Source organism: Rousettus aegyptiacus, unplaced genomic scaffold (genome assembly GCF_014176215.1).
Source record: "Rousettus aegyptiacus isolate mRouAeg1 unplaced genomic scaffold, mRouAeg1.p scaffold_m13_p_7, whole genome shotgun sequence".
NCBI classification, from domain to species: Eukaryota; Metazoa; Chordata; class Mammalia; order Chiroptera; family Pteropodidae; genus Rousettus; species Rousettus aegyptiacus.
The window spans coordinates 17,527,334-17,546,396 of NW_023416310.1; the positions used below are offsets into that span (position 1 = coordinate 17,527,334).

A 19,063-nucleotide genomic window follows, 5' to 3' on the forward strand; every position below is an offset into this window, starting at 1 on the left:
GCAGGAAGTCCAGGCATTAAGTCCAGAATCAGGACATGGCCTAAGGGCAATCCACATCTAAGCATCAGGCATCAGTCCCACGCGCATTTCTCCCACTGGACCATGAGCTTCTGGGGAGTGGAGACCAATTCCTAGCATAGACCTTGGCAGGTGGTTAGTGCTTCGAAAGTGTGATGAGTGGAATGAATGAGCACATGAATGGGAAAATGAATGAAGGAGACGCACAATGCAGTGTCAAAGTTAGTGAGAATTAACTAGGAAACAAGGTATGAGGAACATCAGCGAAGGCAGTTAGTCCAGATGAATTCTCATCAGCAGGTTTTCTTGACTGGTCCTCTTTCAAAAATTGAGGAGCTGCTTCTTTGGGAAATGTGCCTGAAACTCACAGAGCAGGCAGTGGTAGGAGGGGCGGCATGCAAAGACACCGCATGGGGGGTTGGGGGGAGCCAGACCGGAAGCGGAAGCGGAAGCGGAAGGAACCCTGGCCCAGAGGCACCTGCTATCTCGGCCTCCATGGTCTTTCTTCCCCTCCCCCGGTGAGGACTCATTCTGAGGCTCCATAGGTGGCACTCAAACAGCTGCCCAGGGCAGCAGACACAGTTCTCCTGTAAAACCACTTCCAGAATGTTCAGAAATTCTCTGCTGCTCCCTTCCAAAGCTCCCTGAGAGTCTGAGATGCCCTGGAGTGAAGCGCGCTCGGAGCCACTGCCAACATGCTCACAAACTCCTGTATTGAAAAATGGTGCACAGGAGGGACCAGGATGCAGCAGATGGGGAACTTGTTTGCAAAAGCTAAGTGCCTGTGATGGGTTTCCCCTCCCCTCCCCACTGCCTTGATGTGGAATCACCAACTCTGTGCTGAGCCGGTGGAATAGCCTTGACTCAGAGGGAATATGAACATTTTTTATGCTTAGCTGTTCCAGCCGTAAAGATTTTTATCCTATTACTACTAAGTGACGAGTACAAGGAGAGAAATGATGATGATCTTTGGCAGCCATTCCAACAGAGTAAATATAAGGAGGGAGAAATGTGAGCCGAGGCTGGGCCACTGCCCCTTCATTTCCCAGGATGAAAAGGAGCAAAGGAAAAACGTCTTCCTGATGAGATGTATCGGAGTGTGGAATTTTCCCTCCAGGCAAGCAATGGCATCCCACTGTCTGAACCATTAAGCAAGGCCCTGGACAAAGGCCAGGAGAATGTGCTGAGGGGAGCAATCAAACCCAGCTGGGCTGGGAAGAGGTGACCTCATGGGGCTTCCCAGCTCTAACTACCTTTCAGCCCTCTGCTCATGGGCCCAGTTCTCCCTGCCACCTGCTCCCTTGCAAGCAAAGCACCCCCATAATAAGTATTGCTAGGCAACCGCTAAAATATACATTTGCTTTATCAAAATAGTTCCCCTCTTCTCGAGGGGTATGCCCTCGTTTAAGGGCTTCTTGACTGCCAGATGTTTTACCGTGCTACGTGGATGACGGCAAATCCAGCTGTTGTCACTAGGATGTGGGGACAGCGGTGGGTGGGGATGGGACAACCAAAAAACCAGGACTATTTGCTGGGCCAGTTAATGCTTTATATATAGCAGAAGCCCCCCGAGAAATCTCAGACTCACCCCAGCTAGATGCTGTCTCCTCCTTACATTGAGAGTTATTTATGGCACACCACCCCCTCCTTGATATAGGTGGCCATGACTTATTCAACTTTGTGACCCCTCAAAACTCAGGCAGTGAGTGCCCTGGATACTAAAACATTTATCCCTGTTAAAAGACGTGTGGGCCATCGGGGGAAGATTTAGGGTTAAGATGCCCCGACACAAGCGCAATCATTTATTCACACCGAGGTGGGGTGGGAGAGCTAAGTGTGTACATGTGTATATTTCTGGGAGAAGACCACCATGGAAGAATGAATTGATCTATAGTTGTGTGGCGACTTACAGAATGATAAAGCTTCGAGTCCAACTATAGGTGAGAAGACAAAGCCGCAAGAGAAGCAGGGACATGTGGAAGGCCACTGCTGATTACCTCATCCCCACTCCACTTTACAGGCTTAAATCAGGGACAAGACCGAGTTGCAGCGAAGATGTGTCTGAGGGCCAGTGCCAGAACGTTCCAATCTCAAGATTGTGAATATGTAAAATGTTATGTAAGGAGTAGTTGGGGGACAGGTTGTTAACCATAAAGGGCGAGTGAGCAGGGGATCTATCGGAAACTGTGGATGCTCACTTTCCAAACTACCTTGATGTGGGCATCTCTCACTGCCCACCTCATGAACCCCATGAAACCTGACAAAGTGGAATTCGAAGCCTGCCCTGGGCTTATCTTCCACTCCTCTCCTCAGTTACACCATCCTCCAGGTAAACCTAGCTGTCTCCCAAACATGGGGCAAAGGACCAAGAGAGGCGTGGTGACTTTGTCCTATTCCATACAGAGAAATTAAGCCCTTGGCTTCTCCTACCACATGACGCCGTGCCATGATGTGCTCATCAGGGATTCCACACTGTCAATGCATTAGGCTTTTCAATCAGCACAGAGGCCTATTGGGTGAAAACTTCCACAGCCTTCCTCCTTTCTCCCTGCCCTCACCCCACTTGCTGCATCTTTGGATTCCCAGGCAATTCACCCCATCGCCCGCCCTTTCGGCGGTGATTGTTCTAATGCTCAGCTAATAGTTCTCTGTTTCAGGCTCTGTCCAAACGTGTCCTATAAATCAGAATCCAATTACTTTGGTAAGAAGATTGGAAGCAAATTTAATAAGCTCAGACCCCTCCTACAGGCTGTTTCTTCACTATTCTCTTTTTAGTAATGAGCACTCTTTAAGGGAAAAAGCATTTTTCCTTTAACCGAGTCTGCTCTCCACATCCCTCATCTGAGGCCCCTGAGGCTAGAAGGAAAACAGAAAGGGGGCTTCTTCCAGCTCCTCTTTTTCTTTGCACATGAAGCAGATGGGAGAAAGTAGGCAATTGTCTTTCCAGTCTTACTCTCCCTTTTATTTGTTCAAAAACATTTACTGAATTCCTGTCACACACCAGGCACAGTAGCAGATGCTGCCAGATCGCTCCCCCTAGAGGACAACTGGTGTCATAACTAGTAGAACCTTAGCTGCAAGGCATGATGGGAATATAAAGGTGGATCAGGGGGAGGGAAGCCTGTATCAACGGGGTCCAGTGAGTGTCAATGGCCCTGGGGTCCAGGAGTGGCCCTACAGTAGGAGCTTCTTGGTAAAGGTGATATTAACTGCTAGGAGGATGTCAGCATATGAACTTTGTAGTTGAAGAAACTGGGAGAAGAAGAAGGAGAAGGAAGGAAGCAGAGAAAGCCAAAGGTTTGCACAGGGCCTGAGACAGATCCTGTCACCTAGACTGAGGGAGAGTGCTATAGAACGTAGGCCAGTGGGTGGCCTTATTCCAGGGCCTGGGCTTTCCACTCAAACCCTGATCCTTTAGGCTGGACCAACGCACCCATGATCTACAAAAACAAGCACAAGTGCAAGCTGATGCTCTGTGGTTTTCAATTTTGAATGAATCAGAATAACCTGAAGTGCTTGTCAAGACATGGGTTGCTGGACTCCACCCTAGAGTTTCTGATTCAGTAGTTCTAGGCAAAGCTTAAGAATCTGCATTTCTAACAAGTTCCCAAGTGATGCTTGTGGCTTCTGGCCTGCTGGTTTGGGAAACCATCTTTGAGAACCGTTGTTCCAAGCCTTGGCTATTCCAAGTGTGTTGCATAAACCAGTGGCATTGGAATTACCTGGGAGCTTGTTAGAAATGCAGAACCCTACCCCAGACCTGCTGAATCAGAGGTTAGCTGCTGAATCAGGTGATGTGTTTGTTAATTTAAGTTTGAGAAACACTTACCTGGGACAGTCATCTTAAGCCTGGTTGCTCATTATAATCACTGAGGAGCTTAGAAAAGAGAGACTTCAGCTGGTCAGAATATGGGTATCAGCATTTTAAAAAAGCTCCCCAAGTGGTTCTCCTATGAGGCCTGGATTGAGAACTGATGAGGTTCATGCTCATGCCTATACTCCATGACCATATGTTTGAGTTTGACTCTACCACTCCCATTTCTCTAGCATTGAACTTAACTTTGAAAACCTCCTCTGTTCCTCTGCCCCACTACCGCTCCTGACAAACTCAGTGATCTAACTGATGCCCCTTCCTAATATCTGAGGTTTGGTGGCATCTCTTGCCTGAGCATCTACATTTTTCTCAGGGGATCCCTCCTCTTCCGTTCTAGCCCCTACAGCGTCAGCCTGTCCACTCCGTTACCCTGTAATAGTAACAACAACAGAAATGTTTCGACTACTCACTATGGAGTAGGTAAGTACATACACTTTATTTGATCCTTAAAAAAACTGCATTAGGTAGGTATTATTGTTATTTTTATCCTTTTTTTTTTTTTTTTCAAGAGGAAACTGCAGTCCAGAGAAACTGGGTAATGGTGAGTTCACTTGGCTAAGTCAGCAGCGCAGCCAGGACTGGGAACGGGGTGATGTGGTTCCAGAGTCTGTACTGCCTTCTGCTTGGTTCAGTCTTTCAGGGAAGATATGGCCTCATCCTGTTGCTGGATGAGACTGCAAGCATACAACTCATTCTTGAGAACTCGGGTAACAAGCAGGGCCGGCTTTACAGCAGTGGTTCTTATTGCAAGCTTGTCCCCAGGGGACATTTGGCAATGCTGGAGACATTTTTGGTTGTCGCGACTTGGAGGTGCTATTGGCATTTAGAGGGTAGAGGCCAGAGATGCTGCTAAACATCCTGTAATGCACAGGACAGTTCCACAACAAAATATTATCCAGCTCACAATGTCCATTTCTGTCGAGAATCCTTGGTCTACAGGATGTAGGTCACCCACAGCCATAGCTGGTCAGAGCTGTGGCAAGCATCGTCCAAGAATGGGCCCTAGGTCTCTGTGAGACAGGCAGGCAAGCCCCACACATTGCAACAGGATGAAGGAGGGATATAGCAGAAAGGCTGGAATCACAGGAACATTAAGAGACTTATCTGGTAACTTCGACCTCATGGACACAGATTCCCTGGGAGGCAAGGGTTGAAAATGGGAGATCCTGTAGATAGAAGGCCATTTGAGGGGAGAACACTAGGCTTTGCCGGCAGTCTCTGGAACTCTCATCACAAGAGTGATGTGGGCACAGGGTCAGCCCTACATGAAACTTGGCCTGGAGATAGCCGATCCAACTGGTGTCCTCTCACAGTGCTAGCCTGGAGCTTTACACACAGTAGGTGCTCAATATCCTTGCAATGGTTGCCTGGCCCCATACGCTTGTCTTCATTCCCAATCTCCTGTCTTCTCTCCTTTCTGCTCTTTCAAATTAAGATCCGTAAATCTGAAATAGTCTAAGTAACACAATCCCAGCTCCCACAGAGCAAGGTAAGTGCCTTGAGGCAGACATATGGCTGATAACACTTTTCCTTGTAGTTTCCTAAAGGTTGCCTGGATTTCATCTAAATCCTCTCTTCCCTTCTTAGTGTAATCACAGCAGATCATACTTACTGTACAGAAGGAACCCACTGGGTTAGCTGCAGAGCCTGAGACTAGACCAGGTAAACTTGGACCTTTGGGGACAGGCTCAGTTCTTCATCCACAACCATCACAGATGTCCAGCCCTTATAAAATTCTTTCATTTTTGCCTCTCGGATCAAAGAATAGGGGACACGTGGAAATTCGTCCTGCTCAGGATATCCCTGTGTACCTGCCTGCTTTGTGAATTCCCAAAGCCTCCCTGCTGCAGGTGGGAGCATTCAGAGATGCCTCTCTGACAGCTCTCACTCAGATGCACCAGCTCCTTTCCTGGCCTGGAGGCGTCTCTTTGTCTCCCTGGAGGGCCTCCACCCCTGGACTCAGGACAGGGAAGGCACCTTCAGACTGAGACCCAGGGGTCTTCTCAGTCTCCATCTCCTCCCTCTTCCCTGTTCTCCTATGTGTAATCTCAGGGAAATAAAAATAACCTAATATTTAAATAAAATTCTATCTGATACCAAGGACCGGGGGCAGTGCTGGGGAATTTTAATAGAAATAATACAAGATTCTGACTTTAAGAAGCTTTCAGGCCAGCAGCAGCATGTGTTCTGGGGTTAGCCTGTCCCCTAAGTTTCTGGTTGTAGGGGACTTCCAGGCCCTGCTGCTAAGGAAGTGTCTCATGGGTGCCTCAAGAGGAGACTTAAGTTCAGACTGTTATAGTTAGATAAGACCGTAGATGTCATCCTATCCATCCTCCTGGCTTTAGCCATGGGGGAAATTATTGCTCCAGGTCCATTTTGGAATAATGGTGATTGACAAGGGCTGGTTGAGCCCCTCCACAGCATATGTGCTGTGTAAGTCAAGGTGTCAAGTTGCACAGCCTAGCTGGGGAAACTGAGCATGCCGGCCTTCGCATACTGTCAACATAAGCACCACGAGATTGATAGTCATGCAAATCCTGATTGCCCTGCTTGTAAATCCCAGTGCCCACATCCACGATTTGGTGCCCACGAATCCGAACAAACATAGAAATCTAAAAAGCTAACGCCAATCCTACAGCTTCTCAATTTAACATTGCCTTAAGCCCCTCTACCCCAAGCATGCCAGTCTGCTATTTTGGGTTGGGGCAAAGTCCATTTTATGCAGCAGGCAGGAAACACATCCTTCCAGGCCTCTGGCACAGCTGGGCTTCCAAGCTTGGAGGCTAGGAGGCCAGGAGGGGAGGAGTTGGGGTTGAGACTGGAAGGACTGGGAAGGGGGTGAAGTGCCTTCACAAAGACTCTTTTTGCTGGGTAATTAAGTTTTGCACATTTGCACAGGCCTGATCTCTGCAACCCAACTGAAGGTGTGGCTGACCAAGGGGACGGCAGGATGTAGGCTGTGTGATGAGCTGCTCTGAACTAGACAGAAGACCCAATGGCAAGTGAGGAGGGCCCTCTGGCTTCTCTTCTCATATGGGTTGCCTGCCCCTGTTCTTGGCCCTGGGCACTGCACAAGTCAGGCCTGCTGTTGATCCGTCACGACTGCGGGGAGGGGTAGAGAGTAACAGAGCAAGGAGGAAGTACCTCAAATGGCGAGTGTCCGGGATGGCCCGATTGCTGGAGATCCGCTCGCTTTCCCGCTGGTTGAAAGCATACAGCTTATAGGGGTCGTCACCCACACGCCACTTTTTGGCATTCAGATACCGCCGCTCATCAAACTGGTCCCACAGGTCATCCCAGTCAGCATCCAAAATCTGTGTGACACGAACAGGAAGTCTGTGAGAATGGCTCTCGGCCCTCTGCCAGCCACTCTGTCCGTCTGTCGGTGTCTAACCGCAGACACTAGGCTCGTTCTGGCAAGGTGTAGCTAAAAGACCCAGCCAGAGGCAGGACGTTAATAAAACCGTCAGCAACAAAAATAACAAACAGAGCAACGACAGTAAAGACACCGCTAACTATCCTGTGTTGTGCTGAGAGTGTTGCGTGACCCTGTGTATCTCTCACGGTAGCTCTGTGAGATGCATACCGCTCCTATTCCCATTGTGCAGACAAGGAAACAGCCAGCGTAGGTTACGTAACCTGGTCCGGATTCCACCATTAGGAAGTGGATTCTAGTATCCCAACCCCAGAGGCCACCTATCCAGGGTAATTTGAGAACGTGTGGCTGAAACTACTAGCAGAGTAACTGGCACATAGTGGGCACGCAGTGACTATTATTCCCTCCTCTGCCATAGGAAGACAGCAACAGGAAGTGGGTGATCTACCTGTAGCAGTGTGCTACCCCCCGGACAGATACTCTATGTGCTCCTTCCTTCCTCCAACCCAGGAACCTGTGATTATTTTTAAGAAACATCAATGAGGGAGCAAGTAATAACTCTTGCCGTACGTGATGACAGCACTTTAGAAGGTATAAGGCGGCTGCCTTATTTATGATCTCATTTCATACTCCCCAAACCCCTCTGCACCGAGTTGAAATCGAGGTTTCGCCAAAGTGACTGGCTGGTCTGGGTCACCCAGGCGGACAGTGGCAGAGCTCGAAGCATTCACGCAGCGGGGGAGGTGAGAGGATTTACGCGAGGAGGGGAGGCTGCCTCATCCGCCCTGCCCACAACAGCTCCGCAGCCCACCGAGCCTGTCTGCACAGCCAGCAGGAGGTGCGGGCTTCAGGGCCTCAGCAGCTGGATGCCTCCCTTAAGGACCACTGCCCAGTGGATGCTAGCACTGTCACCCCAAGGGGAGAGTCAGTCTGTATCTAACCAAGCTCAGGCCTTTCAGGTTCGTCGAAGCCAAAAGAACGCTGTGTCTCTGGGAAGAACCAACTGACCAGGCTTGGACCTGGAATGTGACTAATGATGCTGGTCAACCTGGAATGTGAGGGCTGGGGCCCTGGGGCTGGCACTGTTGGCAAGGACGAGATGCTCGTTTACGTTACTGACCCTGGTCGCTGTGAAAGTATCTGAAGCTGCTCAGATACCGCCCATCCCGTCGCTGGCCAGGATGCCCTTTCGTACACGGGGAACCTAACAGGAAGGCCCAGGGCAGCCCTGCAGACGGCAGTGCAGACGCTCAGCCCACAGATGGCAGGTAAGTGGGCCGCTTGCCAGTGTGCACATTTACCTCAGGCACCACTTGATCTTATCTAGTAATTGATCTCTTTCTCTCTCTGTTATCTCCTTTCGAAACAGCATTCTCCTGCTAATAGCACAAAATGAAGCTTTAGAAACCAGTGATTTTTATCCAATAATTGATTTCATTAATGTGATACTGCTGCGGCACAGGGGGAACTTGGGTGGGGGTGTGAAACCCCCAGCCTGCGTTGTGCGATGTCACAGCCTGACAGCTGTCACCTGTGTTTGGAACATCACCACGGGGTGACCCAGACGTCCCATTTTCTAGGGAGGGACCATGGGGCCCTAATCTATCTCCGTATGGCTCGTTCTCAGTTTAATCTGTTGCAGTTCTCTAAATAAGCTGTGCGCCCCAACAGTGCTCTATGCTACAGAGGGGGAGTGCCGAGATGGGGGGCTCCTGCCCTCATGGGGTGGCAGTGTTGTAGAGACATGCATGAAGACATCTCTAACCCCTCTAACGGAGGCGTGAAGGAAGTGGGAAGGGGCTCCTGGAAGAAGTGCCCGGGGATCTGAGCTTGAAGGATGGTCGGAGACTTGACTTTGTTTAAGTGGAGGTGGGGAGAAGACATACATGTGCGGCGAAAATCCAGGTAAAAGGCAGGAATGCCTGGAGGAGGAGAATCGGTTCAGGGAATGGCTAGCTCAGGGATGGAGAAGCCAGAGCACGGATTTCAAAGAGAGCATGAGTGAACGAAAACTCTGGCACACAGCCGGGTCTGTATGAAGCAGGTCAGCGGGGAAACGTCTCTGGTCACATGTAGGAAGAGAGCTTCCACAAGGAGGCCAACTGGGAGGTGACTCAGTAATCTAACCTGGTAGGGATGGCAGCCTGAACTGGGGCCCTGCTGGGGCCCAGATGGATAGTTCCAGCATCAGTAGGAGAAGTGGGCAGAAGGGGAGGTACCCACAAAGAGAGAGCTTGTAGCTGTCCTCTTGGCTTCATTCCCTACTCTATTCCCACCAGACTGGGCCCAGGGCCAAGAGGTCACACAGCCGGGTGATCTGCTCAGCCGGGCAATCGCCATCGTAAGGGCAGTTAAGCATCTTTTGCAGAATTCTCCTCCTTGGAGGTGGCGCCAGGAGATACAGAGCCTAACCCCAGAGCAGCAGCTAGGCTGCTGAGAGAAATCCCCTCAACAGTCAAGTCCAGACCGTTCTTCTAGGGGGCTGCTCCCTCGGAGGGTCATATGTGTGGAACTGGTCCATATTTTTCTGCTCTGAGATCCACTGGCAGAGAACATCCTGCCCTGGGAGCTTGGCTTTTCTATCATGTTATCTGGGTACATTAAATAATGGCGAAGTGGCGTTTAAAATAATTATACTACCATTTGAATAGCAATTGTCATTTTACAAAGCAGCTTGCATAACTGTCACAGAATCCGCCGCACAACCCCATTTGCACAGGAAGGGTTTGGCTTAGAGAGGTGTGGTAGCTTCCCCATACCAAGCTCGACAGCTAGTAAGTGAAGGCACTGCTGACTGAATCCTCCCCAGAGCCCCCAAGGCCACAGTCTGCTCTGTCCACTTATGGACATGAACAGGGGCATCTCATCTGTTGAGGGTGAGTGAGCAGAGGAGTGAACTGCGCTCATGCCTGGGCGGCCCCCAATTAAGCCCCCGAATACATTCGGACCAGAATATATTTTATCTAGAGTGAGTGTGTTTCAAATGGTAAGCATAATGCCACAAACGGAAAACAAAGACAATCTTTTAAATAGAAAATATCTGATTAAGCCATCCAAACCACTGGCCAAGACCAGGGCTTCAATAACCCGGCACCCAGAATGAAAGCTCAAAAGCACATCTGTGAAGTGGCTTAATCTCCTTCCTCATGGCTTCCTTCTGTGAGAACTCTCGAATTCCCTCTCCGCCACCCTTTCCCAGCCTGTTTCCCCTCACTCTGGTTTCAAGCTGCTATCTGGCTCGGGAACCACGGGGACGGGTCTTCCCTTCTGTTCGGTTTTGAAGCTGCCTCTATTTTCCACTAATGTTTTTGTCTCTTTTCCTTCTTTCCCCAGCTTGGTATTACTAGCTCTCTCTTAATTGTCCTAATTATCTTCTTTTTCACCTTTAAAATGAGAAAATTTCTCCCTCTTGATAAGGCTTCTATACTACTGTGAACTGTGTGGATCCTGAATGAAAGTTATCAGGCTCACCCTATCATAAAACAGCCAACACCTTGGGGGGCAGGGAAACCTAGCATGTGTCAAGAATATTCACATTTAATCTCCACAATAACAGATGTCGATATTACCATTTCTGTTCTAGAACTGGGGAAACCGAGGCACAGAGAGACGGAGTAACTGTCCCAAGGTCACAGAGGTAGCACGAGCCGGTACCAGGAGGGAGCCTGGCTCCAGCTCCCATGCTCTCGACCTTTCGAGGACACGGCCTTATCACAGCCTCATGGCCGTTTTCTCAGGGTAGCTTCAAAGACTACGTGTTTCCCATCGTTTTCCTCAGCCAAGTTCTTTGTTTGCTCAGGGATCTTCCTCCCTGAAAGGATGTCTGTCCCCTCCTTCACCATCACCCCACCTGCTCTTCTCTCTCCAAGAAGTCATTCTCCTCCCGGCAGAGGGCTTCCTCCTGACAGCAGGAGCAAGAAAAAAAAAAAAAGGAACCCAGCAGGCCTATTTCTGCAGGAAGGTGGGAATAGCTAAGCTAACACACGGGACAAGGTTACCACTGAAAAAATGATAAAATTTATTATTTAAAGATGATATAATTCATCTTCCATTGAATGTCTTCTGAAACTCCAGCATAACGTTCCCTTGCTGACGACATCCCTCCTGGGTCTGGCCAGGGTCACAGAGGCCCCAAGGAGCCCACTCCAAGTTTCAAAGGACTGTAACTTCTAGAAGTTTCTTTCTAAGATCGAACTAGGATCTGCATCCTGGCTGTCTCTCCCTTTTAGACCTGGTTTTATCTCCAAGGCTATTTGATACCAGTCTAGTCTTTCTCAGACTTTTCAGATATTTGGTGGCCACTATGCTCTTTCGCCCTCTGGTACCATCAGATGAGACTTATAACTCAGAAAACAATGACATGGAGGACTGCAAAACAAATGCCAAAGGGTCAAGGAGAACACGACCAATTTAAGTTAGACGGGGTTCATCAAGGGGTTCAAACACCCTGGAAACCCTCCGCACATGCACCGTGAAGGGAGACCTTGCTCACGATGGAGCCTGACTTGTCTACCCAGGTTTCCTACACAGAAACTGATGTGAAAACACGGTGCCCCTGATAACGCCTGCCACATACTGGACACACAGATTCACCACCATGGCTCCCCTTGTCAGAAGCTCAGACAGAAGCAGTGCGTGAGGGCGCCTCAGATTATTTCAAATTCTCACAAATCTAAGGTACAAGAGAAAATCACATTCCCAATTTGCAAATGAGGAAACTGAGGCATGTGAAGACAAATGATTTGCCCAAGTTCATACAACTAAGAAGGGTCTGACTCAAAGTCTACAGACCCAGTTTCTAAGCCACCTGGGTGAAACTTTAAGCACCAGGATTCCTACAAAGCTCACCAAATGGTGAAATCATGATAAAAAAAAAAAATGACCAGACACACGAGGAAAATAGTCACTATAAAGGAGAATCAGCAGAAACTAGAAATAAGAGATTTAGTTCCTCAAAGGACTACAGATAAAGGAATTACAGGTGCAAAATAAAGCATGACTGTAGCCAAAATGGTTAAAATATGAAACAGAAAATTAGCAAAGATCAAAAGTTCTCTGAAAAAGAACTAAGCATAGCTTTTAGAAATAAAAAAGTCTAATAGTGATTGAATGTCAATACCAAACCGCGTGTATAGGAATGTGTAAAATCTGCAGAGCATTTCACTGGACTATCTCATTTGGAGGAGCCCTAGGAAGGAGGCAGGCCAGCACATTGCTCCCATTTTGCGGATGAGAAAACTGAGGCCACAGGAAGCCAAGGAGCTTGCTGGAGACCACATAGAGAGTCGGTCAGCCACTAAGATTCGAACCTAGGACTGCTGCCTTCAAAGCTTGTGTTCCTACCACATTGCCACATGGTTCACTCATCCACAGGGACACTTTATTTTTTTATCCTGCTGGGCACTCACAAGAATGCAGAAGTGTCTGCTCATCCCTGTCCTGTTCTATTGTGCACCCAGCTGGGAAGTGACCTTGTTTTCCTTAGGGCCAGTCAAAAGAGCGAAGAGAACAGTATCACCTCTCTTACCACTCTGTAAGACCTCCCTAGAGCGAGCGGTCTGGGAAGGGAATGACCACTGGTAACAGACGCCCCCAGCATGCTAGACGAGCTTAGATGAAGAATGAGGGGCAAGCCAGCCCTTCACTCACCTGGGCTCACGACAAAGGAAAGAGCTGGAAAAGCCTTTTTCCTCACCTGGGGACAGCACATCAATTACGGATTATTAGATAAGATCTTCATTTTAATATTTCCACCATGTATTATCACCTCTTCCTCTCACTGGAACTCTGTCTTGGGAGTTATTTAACTGATGTGCAGAAATCTAAATTTAATTTATTATGATCTAACTCACTTTAGAAGCCAAATTATCCTGCACTGGAGAAGGAGCAAGTCAATATCCCACGTGGCTTTCTATTTATCTTCTGCGGGGTTTCCTCTCCTTCTCTTTAGTATTCATTTTATCTCGGGTGCTGCTAATAAATTTAAATTTTCTTCAGAATTAGGCAATTGCTCCTTCAATGCTGCAGTTTAATGGTTAGTATTAATTATATGAAAGTCACTCCTTAAAGAGTTTGATAGATGGAATGGACATATAATAGAGGGAGAAAGGGCTATTTCTCAGACCCAACGAGATAGCATATAATCCGCAGGGCTGAGTTTACTCTTCTGTTCCACCTCCTTCTCTTTTCCCCAATCTCTTTCTCACTACCCCGGTCCCCTTCCCCCCTCAAAAGCCAGGTGCCTAGAACATGGGTCTGCTGGGTGCAGCTCACTGTGATTTCTCTGGGCCCTGGAGGGTCTGACCGCCTGGACACCATATCTAGAGCTCTCTAGGATGCCGGCTTCTTTCTCCATCAGGTTTCAGTCTCGTTTAGTCTCTGACAAGAGCCACCACTGCCTTGTTCTCTCCGCTCCCCCGCTGCCCCAATATACACGCTCACCACCTATATCCCAATTGTACCCCCCACACAAACACGGCTTTGGGGGATGCTTCGAGCTCTCTGGAAGGAGAAAAGTTCTGATAATTCTAATTGCCTGAAAACTCCAACTGTGAAATATAATGTGATTAACAGAATGGACAGAAGCCCAGCTTTTGTTTCTGGACTAGAAATAAAGAAACTCACACCATTTGGACCCTATATGGAGATTAAGTTGCTCACTAATTAGCACGAGAGGGAGGTGCCAGGGAAGGAGAAGTCAGCATGCCTGGGGAAAACGGCTGGTTCTCCGACATGTGCCAGGATGTGTGAGCGCTAATGCTGATGTGTCTGTTCTCTTCCTACACAACGCCCTATAAATTCCACCACCAAAGGCTAAACCCAGTGCTCCTTTATGGAGACGGGCATCTCAACTCGCTTACTGCTAACTTGAGGAACACTTCCCAGTTGCTGGTGGGCGTGAGGACTGAGAGAGAGCTGGCCCCACCCACACCATTTATTTCTGCACCCTTCTTCTTCTCTGTGTCCAAACATTGGAGCTAATCATTGGACCATGAGAAGCCTCTGTGCCTTCCAGCTCTGGAACTCAGACATCTAGGATGGGGGCGGATGGGGGGTGGGCAGGCACACACACAGGGGGGCTCAGGGAAAAGAGGATTTTGCGCACTGCACAGTGACACAGGAGGACAACATGCACTGTGAGATGGAACTAGTGCCTGGAAAAGACCTACGAGAGGGCCCGGACTTAGGAAGTGGGCTCAGGAAGGGAGGCCTCCAACTAAGCAGACCTAGATATTGACACGTGCTGTTTCTGGTGTGGACAGCTGAACTGTCTTGGGTGCAGGGCCACCTCATCAGACTGAGGGCAGGTCTGCAAGGGTGACGCTGTGGCATCTCCCAGGGCAGGGTCTTGAGAGGAGAGGCCAACTCCTCACGAGGCAGCCCGACAACATGGCCGGAGCAGCCTCTAGAGGGACATAGGATCTTGTAGTCAGAGGCTCACCCCACTGGAAGCCGCTTCAGAAAGAGAAAAAAGACACAAAAAACAAGATTTGTTTTTCTAAGTGACAGAAGAGGTCTCCCTCCAAAAGTCAGCCTCCTTTCTCCTCCTTCATCTGTACAGAGCCAGGAAATATCTTTAGGCATCATCAGAAAGCTCTTTAGCCTCAAGGGATAGCTGTGGAAGCAAGCAATTTTCAAGGCCCCTACTGAACCAAGATATCTGGCAGAGGTCACAAATGAACACGCCTTCGAGGTCACTTGAGAATGGAAATGTAAGCGAGTAAGGTACTACACAGTAATTGCCTAGTTACATTGCTTTGGGTGAAACAAAATAAGCCTATGGGCCAAATTTGACCCACAGGCCACTAAATTGTGACTCCAGGGACAGTAACGGAATAAAAGGAGAGGGGAAAAGAAAGACAAAGGAGGGGAAATTAAAGGAAAAAGAAAAGTGTTCATAATGTGTGTTATGCTTTTGTGACTTCTTTTCTCTTTCAGAGGGTCCCTTGCATATTTCAACCCAATCTCACGTGGAAGACATGCCGCAGCAGGACTGTTTTTGTAAGAAAAGGTGGAGATGGGCAGAGAAGGGGAAGCACAACACTAGGATGATCCTGTAATTCTTCTCAACCGTCCTGCCAATGCCACAACAGGGATCGGAAAAGCTGGTCCAAGCCCGACTTGCTTCGTACGTCCTTTCGGCCTCTGTGGCCAGGTTCTTCCTCCATCCCGAGGACAATACTAATCTTTACCCCACAGGATTTTACAGAATTAGATCTCAGAAATGAGTTAAGACAGGAAAAACTGCCTGGCAAAAGATAATGCATGTGTAACATATTATTATCGTCAGCATTGCTGTGGTTACCATTATTTCTTTTGGGGACTGAATGCTAATGGAGAGAAAACGCAATTTACAGTCAGCCAGTTTATGTTTAGCTTATTCCTTCCTGGTGGCAGAAATGGGGTCTCTGACAGCATTGCCTTACTGTCCGGCTTCTAGAGGTAATTGTTAATGCCAATGTTTCCTGGGACGCGGCAGGGCTCTTTGATCCCAAAGCTCCTTCTCTAACGTGGGTTTGAACACAGTGCCATGCAAATAATAAGACAAGAAAACGAAGAAGTGTAATACATAAGGTTGCCACCAGTTTCGAAGGCTAGAAATTGAGCTTTGCATGCATGGCCTCTGTGCTAACCCTCTTTTTATGCATGTGGAGGCGGGGCCTGAACCTGTGCTGGGTGATTACGGAAAGAGACTTGGGGATCTCAGTAGAGGGGTAGGAGCCTGAACTTACTTGAGACCCCAAGCCTTCCGACCCGGCCAAGGAGCCTGGATGTCAGGATCCCTGCTCGACTGCTGGCTCCACTCCTCCACTAGACATCAGCCCACAGGGTCTTCTCCATGCCTCCTGAAGCCTGGCAGCTAAGGCCCGGGATGGCCAGTCCTGCAGCCAGACTCACAGGGATGTGTTTAGCGAGGTCTGCAGCTTTCCCAAATCTCCCTCTAGGTTCTTCTCAGGCAAAGATGACTGTGAAGAAACCAAGATGGAGGTGGCTGTGGGAAACCAAGGGAAAGGGCTGGCCTGAAAACGTGATCGAGTCTCACTCTGGTCACAATCATGCACAACCACAGCCACAACTAATGGTTTTGTAGTGTTTACTGCGTGCCAGGCTCTGTCCTCAAAAACTCACCCAGTGAATACTGTGAACAAACCTAAAGCAGGTGCTATTCTGAGCCCTATTTTACTGAAGGAAAAATAACTGGGGTTTGTGGTGCTAAAGGGTTGCAGCCAAGGTCATACTACTATTGAGTGGAAGTGTTAGGATCAAACCCAGGCAGGTGGACTCCATCACGTCCCTAATGAGGGCCTGCAATGGCAGAGGGTCACTGGTGGAATGAGGTTTGCAAACCCAGCACCTGCCCAGAGAAGGAAGGAGGGAGGAGGGAGGAGGCACTCGCCAGGAGCTCAGCCGCACACTTTCTAATTTTATCCTAGAAACACCTTCCCTAATCCCCCCAATGAGAGGTGCTAAACTGGAATCTCGCTACAAAGAGAGTTGCAGTCAAGTGTCCCCTGAGCCCTGTCATTCATTCCCAAAGGTGACATTAGTAATAAGACTGAAGCTCTCTCCTACACCTCCGAGGTGCAGGCGAAATCTCCCCAGACACTGCGTGCAGCCAGGGCCCAGAGCTTAGCGCGTTTTTTATCCATTCTGTAAATAAGGTGACATCCAGATACCCTCTAGCTCCCTCAAAACTAGGTCAGCTGCTGAACGTGTAGGTGCGGGGTGGGAGCAAATGACTTTGAAATGACTTTATCTCACAGGACTCCATGGGGGCCACTGGCTGGCTTTTAATGAAAGGGCTCTTTTTATGTCAAAAGCAGACCCAGAGTACCTGGACATCATGCCTGCTGACTCTGGGAGGGGGTGGGGTGCCCCGCTCAGCCAAGGGCAAATTAAGTGCTGCAGGTGACGTAGCAAGAGATAATGGAAGTGGGTGGAAAAGCTGAGAGAAATCCATATGAGCCTGTCCTAAATACTGACCACCTTTACAGCACGGCAGGAACCTACCAGGGGTTTATAATGCACTTGCTGCGTAAACAAGACCTATGGAGGTGCTCCTCACCTTAGGAGCCACCAATAATTGCTCCCAAATGACTGACGGGCTCCTCATCCACCATTCTTGTCCATCCACTAAGTGCCTTTGACGTGATCCCCTCTGCAGGTTAATCCTGAATTATACAGGGTGCCAGAGTGATATTTCAAACATCTCCTACACTCAAATTCAACTTCTTTTAATCCACAGTGGCCTTCTCTTCGCTTCTTCAGAATCGGGCGTATTCTCACTTTCATCACAGCCTGGACCACATGGGAATCCAGATTTGCAATTCAGATACATTGGAAAAAGATTAATCACTTCACCAGAGCTGTTTTTGGTTTATGTTTTACTTCTGAGGAGCACTCGCTACAAGATTCCTTTAAGCACTCCATTCCCTTCGTGCATTAAAATTAGATTCCGGTGACAAAGAAAATTCAGTATCTGAACTTCTCCAGAGCACTATCCTGGTAAATGAGGTGAAAACTATCAAAAGCCCTGTCGCCCATGCCTCTCCGCCCACCTACATTCTCACCCTGGGCTCAGCGGTGGAGACCCCACAGCCCCAGGGCAGGGCACGATCCCCCTGCAACGTGTCGTGCCGTGGGAATGACCACTGTGTCTCAGGTTCGACCTCATCCCAAAAGATGGGAGTCGAAGCCAATGGCATGAATCTGCTCCTCAGAGTTTTCAGTGCCGTCCTATTTCTTCAGCTTCCCGAGGACAGGATTCTCTCTGAGGGCCCTTCCGTCATCAGGACCTGAGACCTGCCTGGGTGTGGCATCTTCTCGTCTCCTTCACTAAGTGGCTCAGGGCTGGGCTGGACGTCTTCGGCCTCATCAACAAACCAGCACATTGAACATTAAGGCTTTCCAGGCAGCAAAGATGACTATACCTTCCAGTCTGTGTCTGAAAGCGAGACCAGGGAACGAGGCAGCTGAGAGGGGGTGGCAGAAGGGCTCGATGTGTAGAGAAAGTAGGTCATTAGCGGTAAAGACTACAATTTTCAAGCAGTTGTTAATGCTTTGTTTATATGGATTTCTCCAAATGTGACATTTTAATGGCATCATAATTGTGTGATTATAGTGTGGGCGACACCGCTTGGGGAAGAAAGGCGACAGGGACTCCGACGGCCTGCTGGGGAAGGCGGCTCCCTGCACGGGCAGCCAAGGGGACTGTCTCGGTCCTGCTCAGGCCAGGATGCCTGACAAGCGTGAGAAGTGGCTCCCCAGAGGGCCCTCTGCTAGACGGGAGCCATCGGTGTCCAGGAAACTTGCACGCACTCCTAGTCCTCGGACAAAATCAAGGCCTGGGGCTAAAAAGGAGAGGATGAAGGTAGTTACACTCCACCTTGGAGGCCCACCAATAACAGCTGCACTCGTCATGAACAACTGCATTCACTTTATGTCTGCATGCATTCATTCATTTATTTATTATTCCTTAAATTCTTACTATAATCTGAGGGAAAAGGCCATTCTCAGAAATAAGAGAACAAATTTAAAGGAGAGACTAGCGAGGAGAAGGACCCAAAATTGATGGGTACCTACTGGGTGCCCGGCACTCAGCTACGATGTGGCACATTCGTCTTCCTTGACCTCTCGGTAACATTCACCCCACTGGGGAAGTCCCTTAGGTGCTCTCGTGCCTTGGCTTCCAGAAGCCCTCTTCCTTGGGCTTTATCACACACTTTGGCCTCTTCTCCATCTCTCTGCTGGCTTCTCCTCCTCCCTGGCTTCTAAATGTTGGAATTGCTCCTGGA

The 19,063-nt window shown here is 48.9% G+C and overlaps 1 protein-coding gene across 3 annotated transcripts in view; it reads right to left on the reverse strand.

The window, feature by feature from the left end:
• GALNT14 (polypeptide N-acetylgalactosaminyltransferase 14) overlaps nucleotides 1-19,063 on the reverse strand; it is a 185,174-nt gene that overhangs the window by 64,679 nt on the left and 101,432 nt on the right. For all 3 annotated transcript variants that reach the window (XM_016136072.2, XM_016136073.2, XM_036224747.1), the window contains exon 2: nucleotides 7,037-7,206. In XM_016136072.2, coding sequence (XP_015991558.1) covers nucleotides 7,037-7,206 — 170 coding nt within the window. The remainder of the gene's footprint in view (nucleotides 1-7,036; nucleotides 7,207-19,063) is intronic.